General features: G+C 40.0%; 1 protein-coding gene across 1 annotated transcript in view; it reads left to right on the forward strand.

The window, feature by feature from the left end:
• LOC112249531 (collagen alpha-1(XXVII) chain B) overlaps positions 1 to 22,444 on the forward strand; it is a 137,780-nt gene that overhangs the window by 60,112 nt on the left and 55,224 nt on the right. The window contains exons 10-13 of the mRNA XM_042320760.1: positions 203 to 247; positions 3,076 to 3,129; positions 3,853 to 3,897; positions 9,067 to 9,120. Coding sequence (XP_042176694.1) covers positions 203 to 247; positions 3,076 to 3,129; positions 3,853 to 3,897; positions 9,067 to 9,120 — 198 coding nt within the window. The remainder of the gene's footprint in view (positions 1 to 202; positions 248 to 3,075; positions 3,130 to 3,852; positions 3,898 to 9,066; positions 9,121 to 22,444) is intronic.

Below are 22,444 nucleotides of genomic sequence, written 5' to 3' on the forward strand. Positions count from 1 at the left end.
CCTGATTGCTGGTAAATACATCTTGGAATTATTCAGCCAACACCAATTGTTGTCAATCAGTTATTATGGTGAAAGCACTCATCACAATTTGAGTCCAATCCACTTACACTTTCATCTGTACATTTAAAGTGTTGTATGCATTAGGGAACGCATTATCTAAATACATTTCTAATGTCATTTTGTATGCCTTTTTTTTCGGTAGGGTTTACCTGGACCTGTTGGAATGATGGGGCCTAAAGGAGTCCGGGTGAGTGGTCGACAAATGTTCATGAACAAAGTAACATCTCTGTACTGTCCTGTAAATGGTTCGTCCTTTTTTCAAGATATGTCTTGTGTGCTGTTTGTTCTGTTTAAGTGTTTTAGTGCAATCCATCTGATATGTTATATCTTTGTAATCATGGAATGATATATACAGGATGAACTTACTTACTTAAAAGAGCCCTGTTTGTTTAGATTTTTTATCATGTTCTGTTTACTTACAGTATAAATGCACTGCCTATACAGTCATCACTAGAAGATGTTGACTTCTCTCAATGGCCAAAGAGCATCACTGTCAGCCAAAGTGCCTGCATGCTCAACATATACATGTAACAGATTGACAGCAGACCTGGGTTTAAGTATTCATTGTTTTCTTATAAATAATTTAGCTACACTTCATTGAGTCCCAAAAGTGCAAAACCCATCCATCTGATACCCTAGACAGGCTGGGTCATGGGTTCGACTCCCGCTGGTGTCACCCATATGTAAAATGTTTGCACACATGACTGTAAGTGGCTTTGGATAAAAGCATCTGTGCTAAATGGCATATATTATCAAATGCTCAAAGTATTTGAACGAAAACAAATACTATTTGAACCCAGGTCAGATTCACAGTAAGGTGTATACAGACAAAGATAAACACCGTACAGTCAATTCCTCTGTTTTTACAGTAAAGTACACCCCACTCTGAAGATGACTGTTCCAAATGTCTCTTGCCAATTGCTGTGTTAAATTAACTGTGAAAAGCATGTTATATGAATCAATAGAACCAGAGTGGTCACATAAAAATAGACATTATATACATGTCATTTGTCCAAGACAGCCCTGTTAACTCACCACCCAGTTAGCACATAACGTTCTTAGAGCATGGTGAGAGTGCAGTTGTCCTATGGTTATTTTGCATACAATCTTCCCAGAACTTTCTGGACATGGTGAAAGATAGTTGCTTGGCTTGGGAACATTATTAACACATTTAAAGAACTTGACAAAAAAATAAATATTTTCTTGTCATTTCATTACTTTAACAGAACGTTTCCTAAAAGTTCAAACATGGTTACATTTCATTTCAATGTTGGTAATGTTCTAGGAATGTTTTCCAACTAGTTTAGTTCCAACTAATTCTCACTAATAGTTCAGTGTTAAGAAACAATGTTCTTCTGTGGGAATTTCAGTACTTAAGCATAACGTTTCCTACTGGTTTCTTCATGGTTCTATTTAAAGTCATGTTCTCAAATAGTTCCAAGAACATTTAACAACAACGTTCTTCTGTGGGCATTTCAGTACTTCAGCATAACGTTTCCTACGGGTTTCCTCATGATTCTGATTGAAGTAATGTTCTTAAATTGTTCCGAGAATTTTAAGAAACAACATTCTTCTGTGGGAATTTTAGTACATTGACAGAACTAGCGAATGGTGTTTCCTTCATCACATTGGTGCAGCTGGCTTCCGGGTTAAGCGGGCAGGGGTTAAGAAGCACAGTTTTGCGTGTCATGTTTCGGAGGATGCATGATTCGACCTTCGCCTCTCTCCATTGGGGAGTTGCAGTGATGAGATTGTAATTGGATATCACGAAAAAGGGGGTAAAATACCAAAAATGTACTCAAATTAACAGCTTTGTATGCATAAAATAAATATGTCATGCTAGCTCTATCCTGGTGGCGCAGTGGATTAATTCCATGGAAAGAGAACAGATGTGTTCAAATCTCACTGATGCTGTGTCACAATAAAAAAAATAAATGTGTTCAGATGACTAATGCCTAAGGAAATTAATATCCATCTGTGCTTCCAAAAAGTTAACCCAATATAAACTAGTAGGGTTATTAAAAGTCTTAATGAAACATTGAGGAAGTTATTCAAAAACCTACAAATAACCTAGAACTTCCCTTCTCAGAGTGTTAATAAAACATCCCAGAGTAAAATGTTCTCAGAACCTCCATGTAACTTAACTTTTTCATTTCTTCCAGAACAGGCAAAATGTTCAATTCTGTTCTCGCCTTCTTTCACTTCTGTTTAAAAAACGTTCAGTTTCCCGGTCAGAAAATGGCTTCATTCCCACAACCAATGTGAAACCAAAAACACATGTTCCCACTTCCAAGGAACCAAATGTGCTAGCTGGGTATGATTACAATTGAGTTTTCTGTGATGATGTTGTGTTGATGTTGGTACAACAAGACATTTAAAGTACTGTACAAGCAATTAGCAAGGAAATACTTTCTGTTTAATACTGTCTTGAATCACTTGTTGCCTGAATGTAAAGTGTTGTTGCTGATGTTGTTGTTGCTTGTATAGCTCATCTGAATCTCAACATGATCCAGTTCATGTATTTTTTTCCCTTTAACATTTGTATCACTCGTTGTTCTTCAGTTCCCCTGTGACTCCCCCTGCTCTCCCCCTCTCTTTCCTCCCTCTCCTCCCTCCATCTCTCTCACGCTCCATCCCTGAGCAGCCCCCTTGGCCCGGACTCATCAGAGATCCCTGACGTGAGGGTATGTGCCCTTGGACTACATCGTGGAAGGCAGCACCATGCAGTCCATGGGCATATACACTTGCCTCAAGGCTTGGTTCTTCATGAAGAGCCACCTGCCTGGAGACAACAGAAACTCCCAAAAATGACTAAAGTAACACTGATGGGATGATACCAAAGAAGAGATGTATAGCACTTCATTCTAATGTGTATTTTCTTTGTTCCTCATCCCTAATCCCGTTCAATCCATTCATCCTATCCTTTTCTTCACTTCTTTCCTATGCTCTAATTCTACCCTCTTTTCACCCCTCCCCTTTCCCTTCACCCCCCCAATTCCACAACTCTCTTTGCAGGGTTTCATAGGAATCGCGGGGCTTTTTGGCCTTCCTGGATCTGATGGTGAGAGAGTAAGTAGTCTAGAATAACTCTTAATACAGTACTCAAAATAGGAATATGACAAAGACACTAAAAGCATGACATTCCAAGAAAGGTATGATTTCTACCTCTTGGAACTACTACTACTACTACTTCATGCATTAGCAGTGCAAACAACACCCTACTGTACCTGTCTTAGTCCTATGGAGGGAAATGCACAATAGCTGAAAACCCTCCTATTGGCATTAGTTGTCAGGTGTGACTCTTAGTGAGTTTAAACTTTTGTGAAGTAAAGGTGCTTACACTGGATGAAATGCTACCAGTAAGCACGCTCCACCAAACCACCAAGAGATGACTGGAGTAGCCCTAGGCCCTTCTCAAAATATTTGCACAGGATCAAGCTCTGGTGGAATTCCAGCCATCCCTACTGTTTGGGATAATAGTCAGGAGCTAATACTAAGGAGCTGGAGCAAGAGCTGCTTCGGATTAGCCTGACCAGAACTCATAGACTCATATTCCCAGAAGGACTCAGTCCAGTGGTGCAAAATTGTATAGTAGAGAGAGTCTCTTTGGACATGTTTGATATTTGTATTGGTTTTAGTAGGCTATGTTTAAGAACCATTCCTAATCTACTTGTAAAATAAATATGAAATATTATTTCCATTTTGTCTCCTCTTCTTGGTCTTTCTTCTCTTCTACCTTTCCTCGTATTCCTTCCTTCCTTCTTTCATCCCTATTTTTCTCTACCTCCTTAGGGTATTCCTGGTGATCGTGGCAAGAAGGGCAAGATGGGTAGGCCGGTAAAGTTTTCTCTCAAAATACCTTTTTATAACAATTCCAATACTTTGAAATCAACTGTTATTTTTTCCATTCTCTGATACCCAGAAGTTGTAGGTCTAGGGTAGTTTAGTGGACATGGCATGTCTACTATTCACAGGAAGTCTTGAGTGTGTATGGAGCCCCCTTGACTTTAGCCATACATCTGTGATTTATGTTGTGATAACCTCCACACAACCACAGGGGAAGATTTGTCTTTTCACTCTGGAGATGGCTGGCTACCCCTTGAGTCATAAGTCTGTATATTTCCATAGTCTAGTCAGTATATAATTAGAAAATATAGGATGAGAGTTGGAAGGAGTACAGACATGGCACCAATTGACACTATTGCCAAATATCCCAATGATTATACACCGAACAAAAATATAAACGCAACATCTAAAGTGTTGGACCCTTATTTAATGAGCTGAAATAAAAGATCCCACAAATTTTCTCTACGCACAAATTTGTTTACATCCCTGTTAGTGAACATTTCTCCTTTGCCAAGATAATCCATCCACCTGACAGGTGTGGCATATCAAGAAGCTGATTAAACAGCATGATCATTACACATGTGTACCTTGTGCTGGGGACAATAAAAGGTCACTCTAAAATGTGCCGTTTTGTCACGCAACACAATGCCTCAGATGTTTTGAGGGAGTGCACAATTGGCATGCTGACTGCAGGAATATCCACTAGAGATGAATGTTGAATGTTTAATGTTAATTTCTCTACACTAAGCCACCTCCGAACATCGTTTTAGAGAATTTGGCAGTACGTCCAACCGGCCTCACAACCGCAGACCATGTGTAATCACATCAGCCCAGTACCTCCACATCTGGCTTCTTCACCTGCGGGATCATCTGAGACCAGCCATCCGGACAGCTGATGAAACTGTGGGTTTGCACAACCAAAGAATTTCTGCAGAAACTGTCTCATAAACGGCATCTGCTTGCTCGTTGACCTCACCAGTCTTGACCTGACTTCAGTTTGACATCGTAACTGACTTCAGTGGGCAAATGCAAACCTTCAAAAGCCACTGGCAGGCTGGAGAAGTGTACCCTTCCCGGATAAATCCCGGTTTCAACTGTACAGTGCAGAAGGCAGACATCGTGCATGGTGTCAAGTGGGCAAGCGGTTTGCTGATGTCAACGTTGTGGACAGAGTGACCCATGATGGGGTTATGGTATGGGCAGGCATAAGCTACAGAAAACAAACACAATTGCATTTTATTGCTGAAAATGTGAATGCATAGAGATACCTTGATGATATCCTGAGGCCAATTGTCATGACATTCATCCGTCACCATCACCTCATGTTTCAGCATGATAATACACTGCCCCAGGTCTCAAGGGTCTGTACACAATTCCTGGAAGCTGAAAATGTCCCAGTTCTTCCATGGCCTGCTACTCATCAGACATGTTACCATTGAGCATGTTTGGGATGCTCTGGATTGACATGTACGACAGCGTGTTCCAGTTCCTGCCAAGATCCAGCAACTTCGCACAGCCTTTGAAGAGGAGTGGGACAACATTCCACAGGCCACAATCGACAGCCTGATCAACGCTATGCGAAGGAAATGTGTCACACTTCATGAGGCAAATAGTGGTCACATTAGATACTGACTGGTTTTCTGATCCATGCCCCTACTTTTTGTAAAGGTATGTGTTCCCAGTCATGTGAAATGTATAATTTAGGGCCTAATGAATTGATTTAAATTGACTGAATTCCTTATATGAACTGTAACTCAGTAAAATCTTCGAAATTGTTGCATGCTGCATTTATATTTTTGTTCAGTGTATGTAATTACATATGATTAACACCAAGTTCTACTTATTTATTTAATCAATTAATGTTGAACATTGATAACATTGAGATCTGAATGGCATTCATTCAAAGGGTAGTTCACAGAGCATATCTGTGTTTTGTATTTTGTTCGTCTAAAGACTATTACAAAGTCCATTGCATTGGAGCAATGTGGTGAAGGAACTTTTGGTTTTGGAATTCCAGAGCAGCTAGCCACAGACCAGGGAAGTATATTCATTGGCGCCTGCATGGGAATTTTCAATTCTCACATAAACATATTGAGTTGTGCTTACATGGAAAATCCTGATGTTCCCAAATGACTTATATAATAGAGATATTTTTCCAAGCATAGCTTTACAATGGTACATGATGAAGTGGTTTATTAAACTGATGATAGTCATTGAACAAGAATTAAAGCTGGCACAGAACAGCAATAGATGTTGAGGAGAGTGCTGCTTCAGCATTTGATGATGGCATCTCTTGTGTGTTTGTCTCTGTGGTGCCATACCAGCCTTTCTCTTTCTGCTTCTCATCTTCAGTAGCTAGTTTTGCCTCTTTACATTCAGTCCTCTGAACATCTTTTCACAGTAACTAGCGGAAGTTCAGTGGCACTTGCATATGACAGTTAATCAAATGTGGAATCAGATGCATTACCTTGCAGCAGAGGTCATACTACCTACAATCTTTCAAGTAACATCTTTGAGTTAAAAAACAATGCAAGAGCTGAGGAGGAGTCATATGTTTTTGTTTAAACTAGTACGCTCGTAGAAAAGAGTTCCAAACGATTCTTTGGCTGTCTCCATAAGAAAATGCTTTTTAGTCCCTTTTTGGTTACAGGGAGAACCCTCTGTGGAAAGGATTTTACATAGAACCCAAAAGGGTTCTACCTGGTACCAAAAAAATGGTTCTTTAAAGGGTTATCCGATGCGGAAAGCTAAAGAACCCTTTTAAGCTCTTGATAGCAACTTTTTTTTAAGAGTGTACTATTGGAGTTTTGGAGAGAAGTGCTGTTTTCCACATTTTCAATGGCATCACATTGCAGCAATTACCAGCTTATTACTTTCCCCCAGATCTTTGACTAATGCTTTACTCAAGATTGCCTGCCACAGAAACATTTAGACCATACATCTGAATAATATCTCATGTAATAGAACTGCCTGTAAGATCTCCATAGCTTCATCAAATGTTACATTTTCCATCCCACTCTGTGGGGCTAGAAGACCTCTGCTAATAGTGCCATTCATCATGCAGACAGTATATACTCTAACTACAGCGTCTCCTGTGGTGGAGAAAGGTGAACACTGAAGCTGAAGCAGTAGCAGGTTGTTGTTGACCTTGGCAACGGGACAAGTGGCACACGTTGAGCGTGTGGCCTAGCAGAACCCTCAGCCTCCCAGAGCCGTAGTCTAGCCTATCGGAGCATCACAGCTCTTGTTCTCTGATTCTATAATGGAACAGTTGGAGCCAGGAGGAGGAAAGGGAAGAGCCCAGTCAGCAGATCCAGAGCCAGGCCAGTCAGCCCCCAGGCTGGTTAGGGCTCCTGCCAGCGAGGCTCAGCGCAGCATGGAGCCCTCCCAAACACTCAGCCATGGAATTTCATGCCACCGCACGCAGTCTACTAGGAATGAAGAGACCAAGGAGCTTGTTTGCAGGGTGCAGTTTGAATTGTTGCTTGCTTGGGGTTTTATTCTGCAAACCTCTATGAAGGGGCTGGAGTTTGTTAACTGAGTGCTGACTTTGTGTTTTGAGAATGTAAATGTATACTGAACAAAATTATAAATTCAACATGCAACAATTTTAAAGATTTTACTGAGCTACAGTCCGTATAAGGAAATCAGTCAATTGAAATAAGTGAATTAGGCCCTAATCTATGGATTTCACATGACTGGGAATACAGATATGCATCTGTTGGTCACAAATACCTTAAAAATAAGGTAGTGGTGTGGATCAGAAAACCAGTCAGTGTCTGATGTGATCATCATTTGCCTCATGCATCGCAACACATCTCCTTCACATAGAGTTGATCAGGCTGTTGATTGTGGCCTGTGGAATGTTGTCCCACTCCTCTTCAATGGCTGTGCAAAGTTGCTAGATATTGTCGGGAACTGGAACACGCTGTCGTACACGTTGATCCAGAGCATCCCAAACATACTCAATGGGTGACATGTCTGGTGAGTATGCAGACCATGGAAGTGCTGGGACATTTTCAACCTCCAGGAAGTATGTACAGATCATTGAGACATGGGGCTGTGCATTATCATGCTGAAACATGAGGTGATTGCGGCGGATGAAAGACAAGACAATGGGCCTCAGGATCTCATCACAATATCTCTGTGCATTCAAATTGCCATTGATAAAATGCAATTGTGTTAGTGTCCATAGCTTATGCCTGCCAGTAACTCCACTACAACCATGGGCCACTTGCCCACACAACGCCATACACGTGGTCTGAGGTTGTGAGGCCAGTTGGACGTACTGCCAAATTCTCTAAAATGACATTGGGGGCGGCTTATGGTAGAGAAATTAACATTTAATTATCTGCCAACAGCTCTGGTGGACAATTGCATGCTCCCTCAAAACTTGAGACATCTCTGGCATTGTGTTGTGTGACAAAACTGCATTTTTAGAGTGGCCTTTTATTGTCCCTAGCACAAGATGCACCTGTGTAATTATCATGCTGTTTAATCAGCTTCTTGATATGCCACAACTGTCAGGTGGATGGATTTTCTTGGGAAAGAAGAAATGCTCACTCACAGAAATGGAAACAAATTTGTGCACAAAATTTGAGAGAAATAATCTTTTTGTGCATATGGAAATTTCGGGGTCTTTTATTTCAGCTCATGAAACATGGGACCAACACTTTACATGCTGTGTTCATATTATTGTTCAGTGTATTTTGTCAATATGTACAGTAACAAAACAGTGGGAAATGTGTTAATCATACATTAACAAACACCCACTATGAGTATATTTATGATCATCATCACGGTGTTCTTATCTGCTTCCGTGTTGAACTGAATGTTAAGCAACATAAAACACTATAGTGCACTTTATGGAATACTGTAGCTTTGTGGATAATAGCCACACCAATGTGATTAATACTTGGAAGCCTAATATTCCAAGAACATTTTCTCACGGTCAACTCTGGGTTTGGGAAAATAATGGTTTGTAATGGTTGGCCATGTCAATTATGGTCTAGTACATTCTATTTCTATTACCTCTATTTGGTTGCCTGCTGCGTTGCAGACTGTTGTGTTTCTATGTTTCTTCCACGGTGTGTAACAGCTCTGTGCTGTACAGAGTGATAACATGTCTGTTCTCTCCTCTCTCTGTGTTTGTCTACTCAGGGGTTTCCCGGGGACTTTGGCGAGCGGGGACCACCAGGACCAGACGGAAACCCAGTAAGTGAAACAGCAGGTCTCCCCCTGTCCCCTTGAACACCCTTGTTCATCACTCCAGACCTGGGTTCAAAAAACAGCCTATATTGTTTCTTTCAAATACTTAAGCTGCACTTGGTAGAGTCTGCCTGGCACAATGGACCAACTGGAATAGTCCCAAAAGTGAAATGACTGTCCATCTGGCACTTCAGGCAGGCTCAATCAAAGAGAAAACAAATGCTATTTTAGGTTCAGCATGTCTTTTTGAAGGTTTTTCTTGTTGTTTTTATACAGTCATATGTCTACTTGATTTAATACCTTTGTTTGGATTCAATGATTAGCAAAAACAACAGAAACGATCTATTTACAGAATTTGAATGACTGATTTGCATAATTTCAGTACAGCAGTTATGAGTGCCTGATCACTTCATGGGTGGTTTGCTTCCAGGCAGTCCTTAACTCACACACACACACACACACACACACACACACACACACACACACACACACACACACACACACACACACACACACACACACACACACACACACACACACACACACACACACACACACACACAAAATTTGTATGGGGAAAGACATGCTAAACATAAGTCACACTTGATGAATTTAAAATATGTAGACCTCGCACTGCATTTGATCTTACTTGTTTCTTTCTGGAAGTACGACCTGAAGATTTTCTACTCCTGAGTCCTGAGCGGATAATGATTCCAGTCTGAGACTTTGTTACATAGTTAGTTATTAAGTGTTACCGTTAGCTACATAGTTATATACCACAAGTCAATTCACTGTTTGGTCTTTGATCATTTATACCACAGCCCTCCACACCATGAAGGAGCTCTGGACTTTAAAAAAAAGTATTTTTTATTTCACCTTTATTTAACCAGGTAGGCCAGTTGAGAAGTTCTCATTTACAACTGCGACCTGGCCAAGATTAAGCAAAGCAGTGCGACAAAAACAACAACACAGAGTTACACATGGGATAAACAAACGTACAGTCAAAAACACAATAGAAAAATCAATGTACAGTGTGTGCAAATGTTGTGAGGTTAGGGAGGTAAGGCAATAAATAGGCCATAGTGGTGAATTACAATTTGGCATTAACACTGGAGTGATAGATGTGTAGATGATGAATGTGCAAGTAGAGATACTGGAGTGCAAGAGGGTAAGAAATAATATGGGGATGCCATAGGTGGGTGTGCTATTTACAGATTGGCTGTGTACAGGTACAGTGATCAATAAGCTGCTCTGACAGCTGATGTTTAAAGTTAGTGAGGGAGCTATAAGTCTCCAGCTTAAGTGATTTTTGCAATTTATTCCAGTCATTGGCAGCAGAGAACTGTAAGGAAAGGCGGCCAAACGAGGTATTGGCTTTGGGTATGACCAGTGAAATATACCTGCTGGAGCGTTTGCTACGGGTGGGTGTTGCTATGGAGACCAGTAAGCTGAGATAAGGCGGGGCTTTACCAAGCAAAGACATATAGATGACGTGGAGCCAGTGGGTTTGGCAATGAATATGTAGCGAGGGCCAGCCCACGAGAACATACAGGTCACAGTGGTGGGTAATATATGGGGCTTTGGTGACAAAATGGATGGCACTGTGATAGACTACATCCAATTTGAGTGTTGGAGAGTGTTGGATGGTGTAGAGTGTTGGAGGCTATTTTGTAAATGACATCGTCAAAGTCGGCGATCGGTAGCATAGTCAGTTTTACGAGGGTATGTTTGGCAGCATGAGTGAAGGAGTCTTTGTTGCGAATTGGAAGCCGATTCTAGATTTAATTTTGGATTGGAGATGCTTAATGTGAGTCTGGAAGGATAGTTTAAAGTCTAACCAGACACCTAGGTATTTGTAGTTGTCCACATAGTAGTGATGCTAGGCGGATGGCAGGTCCGGGCAGCAATCAGTTGAAGAGCATGCATTTAGTTTTACTAGCATTTAAGAGCAGTTGGAGGCCACGGAAGGAGTGTTGAATGGCATTGAAGCTCGTTTGGAGGTGTGTTAACACAGTGTCCAAGGAAGGGCCAGATATATACAAAATGGTGTCGTCTGCGTAGAGGTGGATCAGAGAATCACCAGCAGCAAAAGTGACATCATTGATATATACAGAGAAAAGAGTCGGCCCGAGAATTGAACCCTGTGGCATCCCAATAGAGACTGCCAGAGGTCCGGACAACAGGCCCTCCGACTTGACACACTGAACTCTATCTGAGAAGAAGTTGGTGAACGAGGCAATCATTTGAGAAACCAAGGCTATTGAGTCTGCCGATAAGAATGCTGTGATTGACAGAGTCGAAAGCCTTGGCCAGGTCGATGAAAAAGGCTGTACAGTGTACTGTCTTTTATCTATGGTGGTTATGATATCAGTTAGGACCTTGAGCGTGGCTGAGGTGCACCCATGACCAGCTCGGAAAACAGATTGCATGGTAGAGAAGGTACGGTGGGACTCGTAATGGTCTGTGTATGTTAACTTGGCTTTCTGTGGACTCAGTGATATCTGGAGAAAGTGTGAACTATAACCTGGCGTGTTCATTGCACATTCATACGTTTGCTCATTCATGACATGCTTAGAGACATAGAGTACCTGGTAACACTACATTTTAAGGGGTCATTATTACAATGTAATAACATGTGTAATTACACTGTAACAAGTATTGTAGTTAATCGTAATAATTCATAGTTACACTATAAAAACAGCATGTAACTTGTGATTGTTACAGTCTGTAATTACAGAGGTGTACAACAAATGCGTGTTACCATGCTTTTTACATGTGGGCAAGTTTCCACTAAATTCACCAATTTAGTGTTTTGTTTCTTCTCGACAGCATCCGATTTAGTAACAACTTTCACAAGGTTGTAATCTCTTGTGGACAGTTGCACTGGGTGTCCAAGATTAGAAAGGTTGAAGGCTCCCTAGGCTATAATTACCAACCCGTAAATGTACACTCTTTAAAATCTCCACATTGTTGCTAGGAAGTTCACCCCAAAAGTGTATAATCTGGGTTAACTTGGTTGAGTTTACAAAAACAGATCAACCTCTCTGACTGGGGGCTACCATACGGGTGTCATCCCAGATTGTACAATTAAAAATGACTTATAATTAATGTTTATGTTCCCCATTATGACAACCTGAGTCTCCTTTACCATCCAAGTGGGAAGATAAACCCACTAGTACACCATAGAGTACTATCTGCATAAGTGAAATGTAATTACTAGTTGCACTTAATTTTAACGAGCTAAATCCTGTGTATCTTGAGGGGTACTTCAGTGATAATGCCAGAGAAGCCAATGTTTGGAGGATATATTGTCCGTCAAGGGCTGGCAAACCGTGCCAAAATATCCTCCATACACCGGCTTCGAGGGAATTATCTCTTTTATATAACAGGTTACATATTCAAAAACGGTTCCGCTTTGGTTACAACCCTTTTTGGGGTTATATAGAACCCTTTTTTATGGTTATTTTACATAACCTTAAAACCATAACCTTTATGCAGAATGCTTCTATATCGAACAAAACGAGCTGTGTTTGTTAACTTGGCTTTCTGTGGACTCAGTGATATCTGGAGATATCCCTCAAATACCCTCAAATATTTGAATAAGCCGCCTCCCCTACATTTCAATTATCATTAAAAGAGTAAAGAACCATTTTTTTGACCTGTGAAGAACCATTGATCCTAGATGATAGTGCACATGTCTAGGCTAGCACATGTCTAGGCTAGGAAATCGACAACGATCTGTCTTCGTCTTTTTCTTTCTGGACTCTGAGACCTTATGGAAATCTGTGGTGAAGAAAAATAACTTATGACAATTTAGCAAATACACAACAATTAGCCTACTAGCTAGCTATAATCAGAGACGGTATAGAATCCTTCCTCCGATATGTCTGCTATCATTATTATCATGATTTCTATCATTTAGGGTTTAGGCCTATTGCTAGGCCTAGCTACAGTACATAGTTGTTATGGTACACAGCTAGCATTATACTAATAATGGTGCTTGCTCACATTAATAAACTAGCTAGTGTTTACATCGAAAAGAAACTACTCATAGGTGAGTTACCACAAGTATACAAAAATCAAAACAAATTGCATGGAAAACCTACCTACTCTCTCCTGTGTGTACGTTTTTGTCTCTACCACACTTTGTTTATTTTGCAGCAATCTCTTATTTCTGCATTTTGCACATGACCTTCTTATTGATCCCAGTTCTTTGCACACTGTCACTAGGAGTCAGTGTAAACACAAATTGTGGGCATGATCGAGGTTGTTGTTATTTCGAGCGCATTGCGCAGATGGGCAGATCTTGACGTGATGCCTTAAACTAACTTCCCAGTGAAAATCTCACTTTTATTATATTCTTATTCTGTTAACTCATATCCAAATAATGTTGTTGACTAGTCCTATACAGATGTCGGATCTTAACTTGATCACTCTTTTTTCGCTGAGAATTTGCGTGATCCATCAGGAAATTCAGATTTGTGAGTGGCTGAAACTGAGCCGTTCTCTTTCTCTCCATGTGAGGGCAGTCAAGTCATTGAGATCCAGGCTTGCTATCAAAATAATGTTCTCTCTTGCTCGCTCAAATACTAGGTCTTGGTCCTATTACTGCAACATTCAAATGTACAAACATTTATCTGAAATGCAGCCATACATATCAACCATCCTTTTATATATCTTAATAACACAAGATAGATATTGGTCTCCATTAGGCTATGACATAAGTTGAGATGACAATACCAACATGAGGGCGAACATATCTTGAAAGACTTGCAAGCAGGACACCGTCATCATCTTTTAGGGAGCGATAATGAGGTGACCAATAATGGTTGCACTTGAGATCAGCTGTGCGGATGAATGTAGCGCGTATTGATGGTTTAACGAGACATTAGCTGGCAATAATAAGGATGCTTCCTTTTGAGGCAGGATTTCTAGGTAGGACGTCAAAATTGGCATGTCCCAATCCCATGTATCCTTAGTCGGGAAAGCTATCCCATAACACTTAGCGGTGCAGTGAAAAATATATAATAATAATCATAATTAACATCGGACAGAAGTCCCCCTTGGGATAACATATTCCTGAAGAATAAGTAATAACTTTGCGAAATGTAGGTATGTTTATTTATTCACCAAATTATGTTAAAATGTTCAACAAATGATTGTCATATGAATTTTTCATTCAACTGTTGAGTAACTGTAATCACATTTTACTCCATTGCATTGGCGAGTGGTGCAGCGGTCTAAGGCACTGCATCGAGTGGCACCTCTTGCACTGCATCTCAGTGCAAGAGGCGTCACTGCAGTCCCTGGTTCAAATCCAGGATGCATCACATCCGGCCGTGATTGGGTGTCCCGTAAGGCGGCGCACAATTGGGCCAGGGTCATCAGGGTTTTCCCAGAGTAGGCCATCATTGTCAAATAAGAATTTGTTCTTACCTGGCTTGCCTAGTTAAATATAGGTTAAATAACTCGACTCGTTTGGAAGTAAGACATTTGAACAACATTTGATTAAAAAAACGTAGGAAATACAACCAACTGTGTTCTGTTTAGCCAGCCAAGTTATTTGTGAATGCTGGTGAGTCTATTGTGCTAGCTACCTGCACGCAGTGTCTGTTTACCTAGTTAACGTTAGCTAACTTTCTCTTGCCACTTTCTCATCCCCTATTGTGTTGCACCATTGGTGTTGGTGTTACTAGTTAACATTAGAGGCTAAGTTATTCTACTCTTACTGTAAACAACTATACCAAGCCTAAAAATATACAAAACTGTGAACAAAACGATTGCACATTTAATAAGGTAATTGTGGCTTCAGTGACTTGAACCAGCACTGAAATTAGAAATAGATTCACCCGTGTTATTTTTTATAATGCAGATTTGTCAGGACATTGTAAAGTGATTTCTGTCCCAGCGGATTGCACTCTGTGCAAGTCTTCAGTATAGACAAAAATATGTTGAATTATGGTTTTAGTCAAGGGCTGGAACAAAAACCTGTAAACTCCTGTCCTATCTATAAAAAAAACCTATGGGTGTCAAGAATAAATTTGTCCTCATGTACTGAACAATTTATGAATGTTGGAGGTTAATATCCTTTAAATCCCCCACTTGGAAATGACTTATTTTGTACAATGGACGCTGTTTTAAGGACTCATACACAGACACAGGAAAACCAATACACATTTGAACTTTTATTCAAAATGACAAGTGTTGATGTCTCCACGTTTCTTTTTGGGGCTTGGGCATCTGGTGACTACAGTTCATCTGTCTAATCCCCGGCAAGGAGAGAGAAAGGTATTAATAATATGACAATACTGTATTCATTTCATTGAACGTATATTCCTGTTTGATATAATTATGTTATAATTATAATTATGTTATACTTTATCACATGCCTGTGTTTGTTTGACAGCCAATGCATTTAGCTTACTTTAGGATGAAGTAGCCTAGGCCTAATCTATTTAGATTACATCATATCACTATTCTGGCTATTAAACAGTCAGTAAAATCTCAAAGAAATCGTGGCCTGTATGATATCATGCATGCAAGCTTACCTGTCATGTTCAAAATGATGGAGCAGCAGACCTTATACCATAGGATAATTATTCTGGCCGGTATCAACTTCATTCATTAATGGGTACTGAGGAGATTGATTCTGTTACTTGTTATTCGTGTCAGATACAGTGGCAAGAAAAAGTATGCGAACCCTTTGGAATTACCTGGATTTCTGCATAAATTTGACATAAAATTTGATCTGATCTTCATCTAAGTCACAACAGACAAACACAGTCTGCTTAAACTAATAGCACACAAATGATTGTATTTTTCTTGTCTATATTGAATACATCATTTAAACATTCACAGTGCAGGTTTGAAAAAGTATGTGAACCCCTAGTCTAATGACTTCTCCAAAAGCTAATTGGAGTAAGGAGTCAGCTAACCTGGAGTCGAATCAATGAGACAAGATTGGAGATTTTGGTTAGAGCTGCCCTGCCCCATAAAAACACTCACAAAATATGAGTTTGCAATTCACAAGAAGCATTGCCTGATGTGAACCATGCCTCGAACAAAAGAGATCTCAGAAGACTTAAGATTAAGAATTGTTGCCTTGCATAAAGCAGGAAAGGGTTACAAAAGTATCTCTAAAATTCAGTCCACGGCAAATCAAATTATCTATAAATGGAGAAATTTCATCACTGTTGCTACTCTCCCTAGGAGTGGCTGTCCTGCAAAGATGACAGCAAGACCACAGCGCAGAATTCTCAATGAGGTTAAGAAGAATCCTAGAGTGTCAGCTAAAGACTTACAGAAATCTCTGGAAGATGCTAACATCTCTGATGACAAGACTACAATACATAAAACCCTAAACGAATGGTGTTCATGGGAGGACACCATGGAAGAAGCCATTGCTGTCCAAAAAAAGTTTGCAAAAGAGCACCTGGATGTTCCACAGCACTACTGGCAAAATATTCTGTGGACAGATGAAACTAAAGTTGTTGTTTGGAGAAAAAAAGGCACAGCACACATCAAAACCTCATCAATCAATCTGTGACTAAATGGGTCATATTAAAATCCGACATCTGTAATGGTATTTGTGGCCAAAGTATACATCAGAGAAAAAAATACTTCAAAAACCCCACCTCAAACAAATCAGTGGTCAATCAGTGGTCTACTTGCTTGAATATTTTTTATGACCTATATATGCCCACACCATTAAGAGAATGGTGTGGGCATATATAGGTCAGAAAAAATATTCAAGCAAGTAGACCACTGATTGACCACTGAGGTAACATACTTAATGAAAAAAATGTAAGGAAAACTATTTCACTCCAATTTCACTTCAATATTTTAAGTAATTCTAAATAATATTTAATAGAAATCGGTAAACACTGGACAGTTTAATATACAAATAATGCATCCCATCCAAAAGTGAGAATGTTCTTCAATCGTGAAAGCCTTGCAAGATTACATGATGAAATAAGAGGTTGTCTTACGACCATTTTGTGCATTTATTAACCATTATTCAACCAAGCTTAATGGGCTCACAATTTGGCCAGCCTTGAATGACTATCTCACAATTTTATGAATAACTGTTTATTAAGAGCCATAACTTTTTATTAATGTGTTAAAAATGTTTGATTGATGCTTAATAAAGTAATTCACCGTTGTCAAGCCCTGCAATCCTTAGCTACAGTTGCTTTCAAGGTCAAATGTAGCATTCAATTATTTAACTATTTTAAAAAATACATATATGTAAACCCCTCGTTTTTGCAATAGCGCTCATAAGCTTCCATGCATTTCAAACATAATTGTCAACTGGTGCCTGGGTATCATCAATGTGGATCGTGCAGACTGAAATAATTGTGCATTCGGTTGCTATCGGAAACTTGAACAAGCATTCGTTGTTACATTTCTGTAATTACAGACTGCAATTACCACCAGTTGCTTGTTGTTAGTTTAGTGTAACTATGAATTATTAAAATGAATTACAATACTTGTTACAGCGTAATTACATATGTTATATCTAATGTTCTGTCTAGCTCCCAGGAACTACCACTTAGAAGAGATATCAGTGCGGGCAGAGAAGCATAAGTTTAAACTTCAGTCAACTTTATAGAGTTTCCCCCGTTCGTAACACTATCAACGTTTCCCTTTACTGTGGGAATTGTGATCGAATCAACGCAGTATAATCCACTTTCAATGCAACATACCAAAACAAAACAAACTGTGCAAGTTTAGTATGCAAAACTAACTATACAAGAGATTTTATTTTACAATCAAATGTATTTATAAAGCTCTTCTTACATCAGCTGATGTCACAAAGTGCTGTACAGAAACACAGCCTAAAACCCCAAACAGCAAGCAATGCAGGTGTAGAAGCACGGTGGTTAGGAAAAACTCCCTAGAAAGGCCAGAACCTAGGAATAAACCTAGAGAGGAACCAGGCAATGAGGGGTGGCCAGTCCTCTTCTGGCTGTGCCGGGTGGAGATTATAACAGAACATGGCCAAGATGTTCAAATGTTCATAGATGACCAATAATAATAATCACAGTGGTTGTCGAAGGTGCAACAGGTCAGCACCTCAGGAGTAAATGTCAGTTGGCTTTTAATAGCCGATCATTCAGAGTATCTCTACCGCTCCTGCTGTCTCTAGAGAGTTGAAAACAGCAGGTCTGGGACAGGTAGCATATCCGGTGAACAGGTCAGGGTTCCATAGACGCAGGCTAAACAGTTGAACTGGAGCAGCAGCATGGCCAGGTGGACTGGGGACAGCAAGGAGTCACCAGGACAGGTAGTCCTTAGGCGTGGTCCTAGGGCTCAGGTCCTCCAAGAGAGAGAAAGAAAGAGAGAAAGAAAAAGAGAGAGAGAATTACTTAAATTCACACAGGACACCAGATAAGTCAGGAGAAATACTCCAGATAACAGACTGACCCTAGCCCCCCGACACAAACTACTGCAGCATAAATGCTGTAGGCTGAGACAGGAGGGGTCGGAAGACACTGTGGCCCCGTCCGACGATACCCCCAGACAGGGCCAAACAGGCAGAATATAACATGTAACACAGGCATATATATTGCATTGACAGGCACGACTCAGGCACGTTCTCTACACAGACCGGTGCACCTTAACTGCAGTAGGCCTATATGCAAATAGACCATTGCCATATATGGATCTGTGCCATTCACTTTGAACTGGACTGTTTTTACAGCATCAGCGGTCGTGAGTAGATGCGCTTGTTTTGAGATCAAAGTGAGAGCTACATGTAGCGATGTGTGCACATTTCTACATGTGTTCATATCCTTTGCTAGTTAGTGAGTTATTAGCCCAGTTATAGATCATTTGTAGTCAACAATGGGGGAGGGATTGCTTCCTACAAGTTTAAAACATGTGTGCATTTCTAGACATCTTTGAAAAGCAAGTCAGATAAAGAGCTTTTTTGTTGAATAAGCTAAGGGTAGCATAATTTGTCTGATTCTCTGTAATAGTGCTATGGGAATAATGATGCATTTTATTTTGTAAAGTGGTTTCTTGCATCAAACAACACAACATTTTCAGTCACCTCCGTCTGAAGTGTATAAGTGTATAAACAGGTTAATGTCAAGCCCTGCATGTTTTTTTTCAAAAGTCTCATGGAATGTGTAGGCCTACATTGAAAACCACACATTGGCTGCTACTGTACGCTGAACGACAAAACAGCTATTTCCATGTTAAAGTGTTATGGGATGCATTTTCTCCATTGTTTTTGATGGTAGGCCACTCTGGTAGGCCTACATTATGATCAAATAGCCACAGTAGCCTAATTGACCATTGCTAAAACTAGCTTAATGTGGGTACAGCCTGTGTTCACAGTAAATGCACTGGAAGTTGCACAGATTATTCATTTGCAACGATCAAGTTTGTGCTCAAAATGTTGATTATAACACTGTAATAAGGACCCCTTTAAAATGAAGTGTTATTGAGTACTCACATGCCAAGTATGTTTATAGGTATTGTAGACTCTTTCTAGAGCAGTATGCCCTCCCATGCACTTCTCAGTAGCTGAATTGGGGACGACTGGGAAAATCAGCTCACTGATGGACATGCTGTCTGTAGGCCAGTAGGGGGAACTTTCTCCTCCAAGCAATGAAGCGGATACTATACTTCAGAAGGGTCAAAAGGGGAATAATGTCTTCACCAAAGCAATTCCTTAGATCTAATCCCACTCTATCCACACAATATCCTAGTTTGACATAGAGGCATGCGGTCCTTCATACAGATACATTTGCTCTCTTAGTTTGACCCTGACATCTCCTTGAGTGGCAGCTGTATCGTGATACTGTGATTGGCTGACCTCTGCGGACCTCTCCAACACCACGTGTCTTTCCAACCGAGGTGAGGGCAAGTTCCAGTTGGCTGAATAACCTCTCCTTCATAGTGAAGTTAGAAGAGGAGAGAAGGGTGGAGGGGTCCGGAAGGCCACACTTTAAAATTGGTCTGTAACACCTCTCTGTAACATCTATTTCCCCTTTTTGAAAAAGCCTCTCTCTCTCTCTCTCTCTCACTCTCACTCTCACTCTCACTCTCACTCTCTCTCTCTCTCTCTCTCTCTCTCTCTCTCTCTCACTCTCACTCTCTCTCACTCTCACTCTCACACTCTCACTCTCTCACTCTCTCTCACTCAATAAATGCCTTATTGGCATGAATGGGTGGTTGCCATTGTTGCCAGAGGATTGTATATGAAGTATCACATAAATGAACAATATGTTTGAGCAAAAATAATAATGTATATCAACAACAAAAAATTATGCTTGTAAAATCATTTGTGGAAAAAAGTAAACAAAACAGATTTAATATACAAGGGTTCATGTGTATGACATGACTGAAACTATTGTCTCTCTTATATTATGTCAGAACTGGACATAATCTGCAGCAAGATCTACTGTCTCTACATTTTCTTTTAACAAAATGCAGATTTTCTCCTAAATCCTGCAACTCTTTAATTAAATGTTGGGCAGTGGACTAGAAAGTGCCGCTCATTCTGTACTTCACCCAACCCACAGTGCTTACACAGTCTTTCTCCTTCTTTTGTTTTGCCAATGATTAGTGTATGTATTTTGATTAGAAATGTGTATTTCTTTTAAATTTGTTATTTGTGGTCGAATAGCTGGTGCTTTTGGGCCAGTTGCTTAGGGTCACCAGAATTTGGTAGCTCTTTTCTCAATTTGCATTGCTAGGGGGAATCTCCCAAGTTCTGCCCTATCAATGGCAATTTGAATGCACAGAGATACCGTGACGAGATCCTGAGTCCCATTGTTGTGCCATTCATCCGCCGCCATCACCTCATGTTTCAGAATGATAATGCACAGCCCCATGTCGCAATGGTCTGTACAGAGTTCCTGGAAGTTGAAAATGTCCCAGTTCTTCCATGGCCTGCATACTCACCAGACATGTCACCCATTGAGCATGTTTGCTCAATGGATTGATGTGTACGATGGCGTGTTTCAGTTCCCACCAATATCCAGCAACTTTGCACAGCCATTGAAGAGGAGTGGGACAACATTCCACAGGCCACAATCAACGTTATTCGAAGGAAATGTGTCGCATTGCATGAGGCAAATGGTGGTCACACCAGATACTGACTGTTTTTTTAAATCCACGGCCTACATTTTTTTAAGGTATCTGTGGCCAACAGATGCATATCTGTATTCCCAGTCATGTGAAATCCATAGATTAGGGCCTAAAAAATTAAAAAATAAAAATAAAAAATGAATTTACCGTATTTCAATTGACTGATTTCCTTATATGAACTGTAACTCAGTAAAATCTTTGAAATTGTTGCATGTTGCGTTTATATTTTTTGTTCAGTAGATATTTGTCACGCTTACTGCCCAAATTGCTGCCTTCACGACTGTAAGTGCTTGTAATATAACTTAAACCACAGCAATATTGTAGAAGCTATTGATCCTCTGTGGCTACAGTAAATAATGTTCGCTGGTGTAGTATTTTTAATGGTTTTATTTATGTCTGTTCAGACAGGAGTAATATAATTGTGGGAAAATATATTTTGTAATCATTTTGTCAGCATATAAATCAGCATATAAAATCAACTTTAATTTGAGGGTGTCCCAGAGATGTAGATTGTTCTAATATCGTAGTCAGTTCATTTATATAAATATTGAATACAGTTTGACTAATATTGCAACCTTGTCTAACTCCTCTGTCCTGACCAAAGAATAGTTTTATTTTCTTGACAACTTTATACAACATTGGTTTTCCTTATAGATCACATCAATAATATCATATACCTTGCCTCCTAAACCACTTTAAATTAGTTATAAGAACATACCTTCATGCCATATGGAATCAAAGGCTTTTTGAAAATCTATAAAACAGGCAAATGCTTTTCCTTTGTGAGTTTGGTGGACATTTTTTGGGACAAAGTTGTGGAGGGTATATACACTACATGACCATAAGTATGTGTACAGCTCGCTAATAATCTCGGTGTTCCAATTCAAAGGTGTTAGATCGGGTTGAGGTCAGGGCTCTGTGCATGCCAGTCAAGTTCTTCCACACCGATCTCGACAAACCATTTCTGTATGGACCTCGCCTTGTGCACGGGGGCATTGTCATGCTGAAACAGGAAACTTTACAGTACCTACAAAGTCTGGGTCTGTGCTTTTCACACCAAAGTTTGAAGAGCACAAACCCTGAACGTTATAGCTGCTTAAGGATGCTATATTTCAAATGCTCCTTTATGTGTTTAACAGTGAAATGCTTAATATGTGAACCAATGTGTTATCATTGTGGGTGTTATCATGTGTTATAACATGTTATGGGGATAAAATAATATTTAGGT

The sequence above is a fragment of the Oncorhynchus tshawytscha genome, linkage group LG04, assembly GCF_018296145.1.
Source record: "Oncorhynchus tshawytscha isolate Ot180627B linkage group LG04, Otsh_v2.0, whole genome shotgun sequence".
Lineage (NCBI taxonomy): Eukaryota > Metazoa > Chordata > Actinopteri > Salmoniformes > Salmonidae > Oncorhynchus > Oncorhynchus tshawytscha.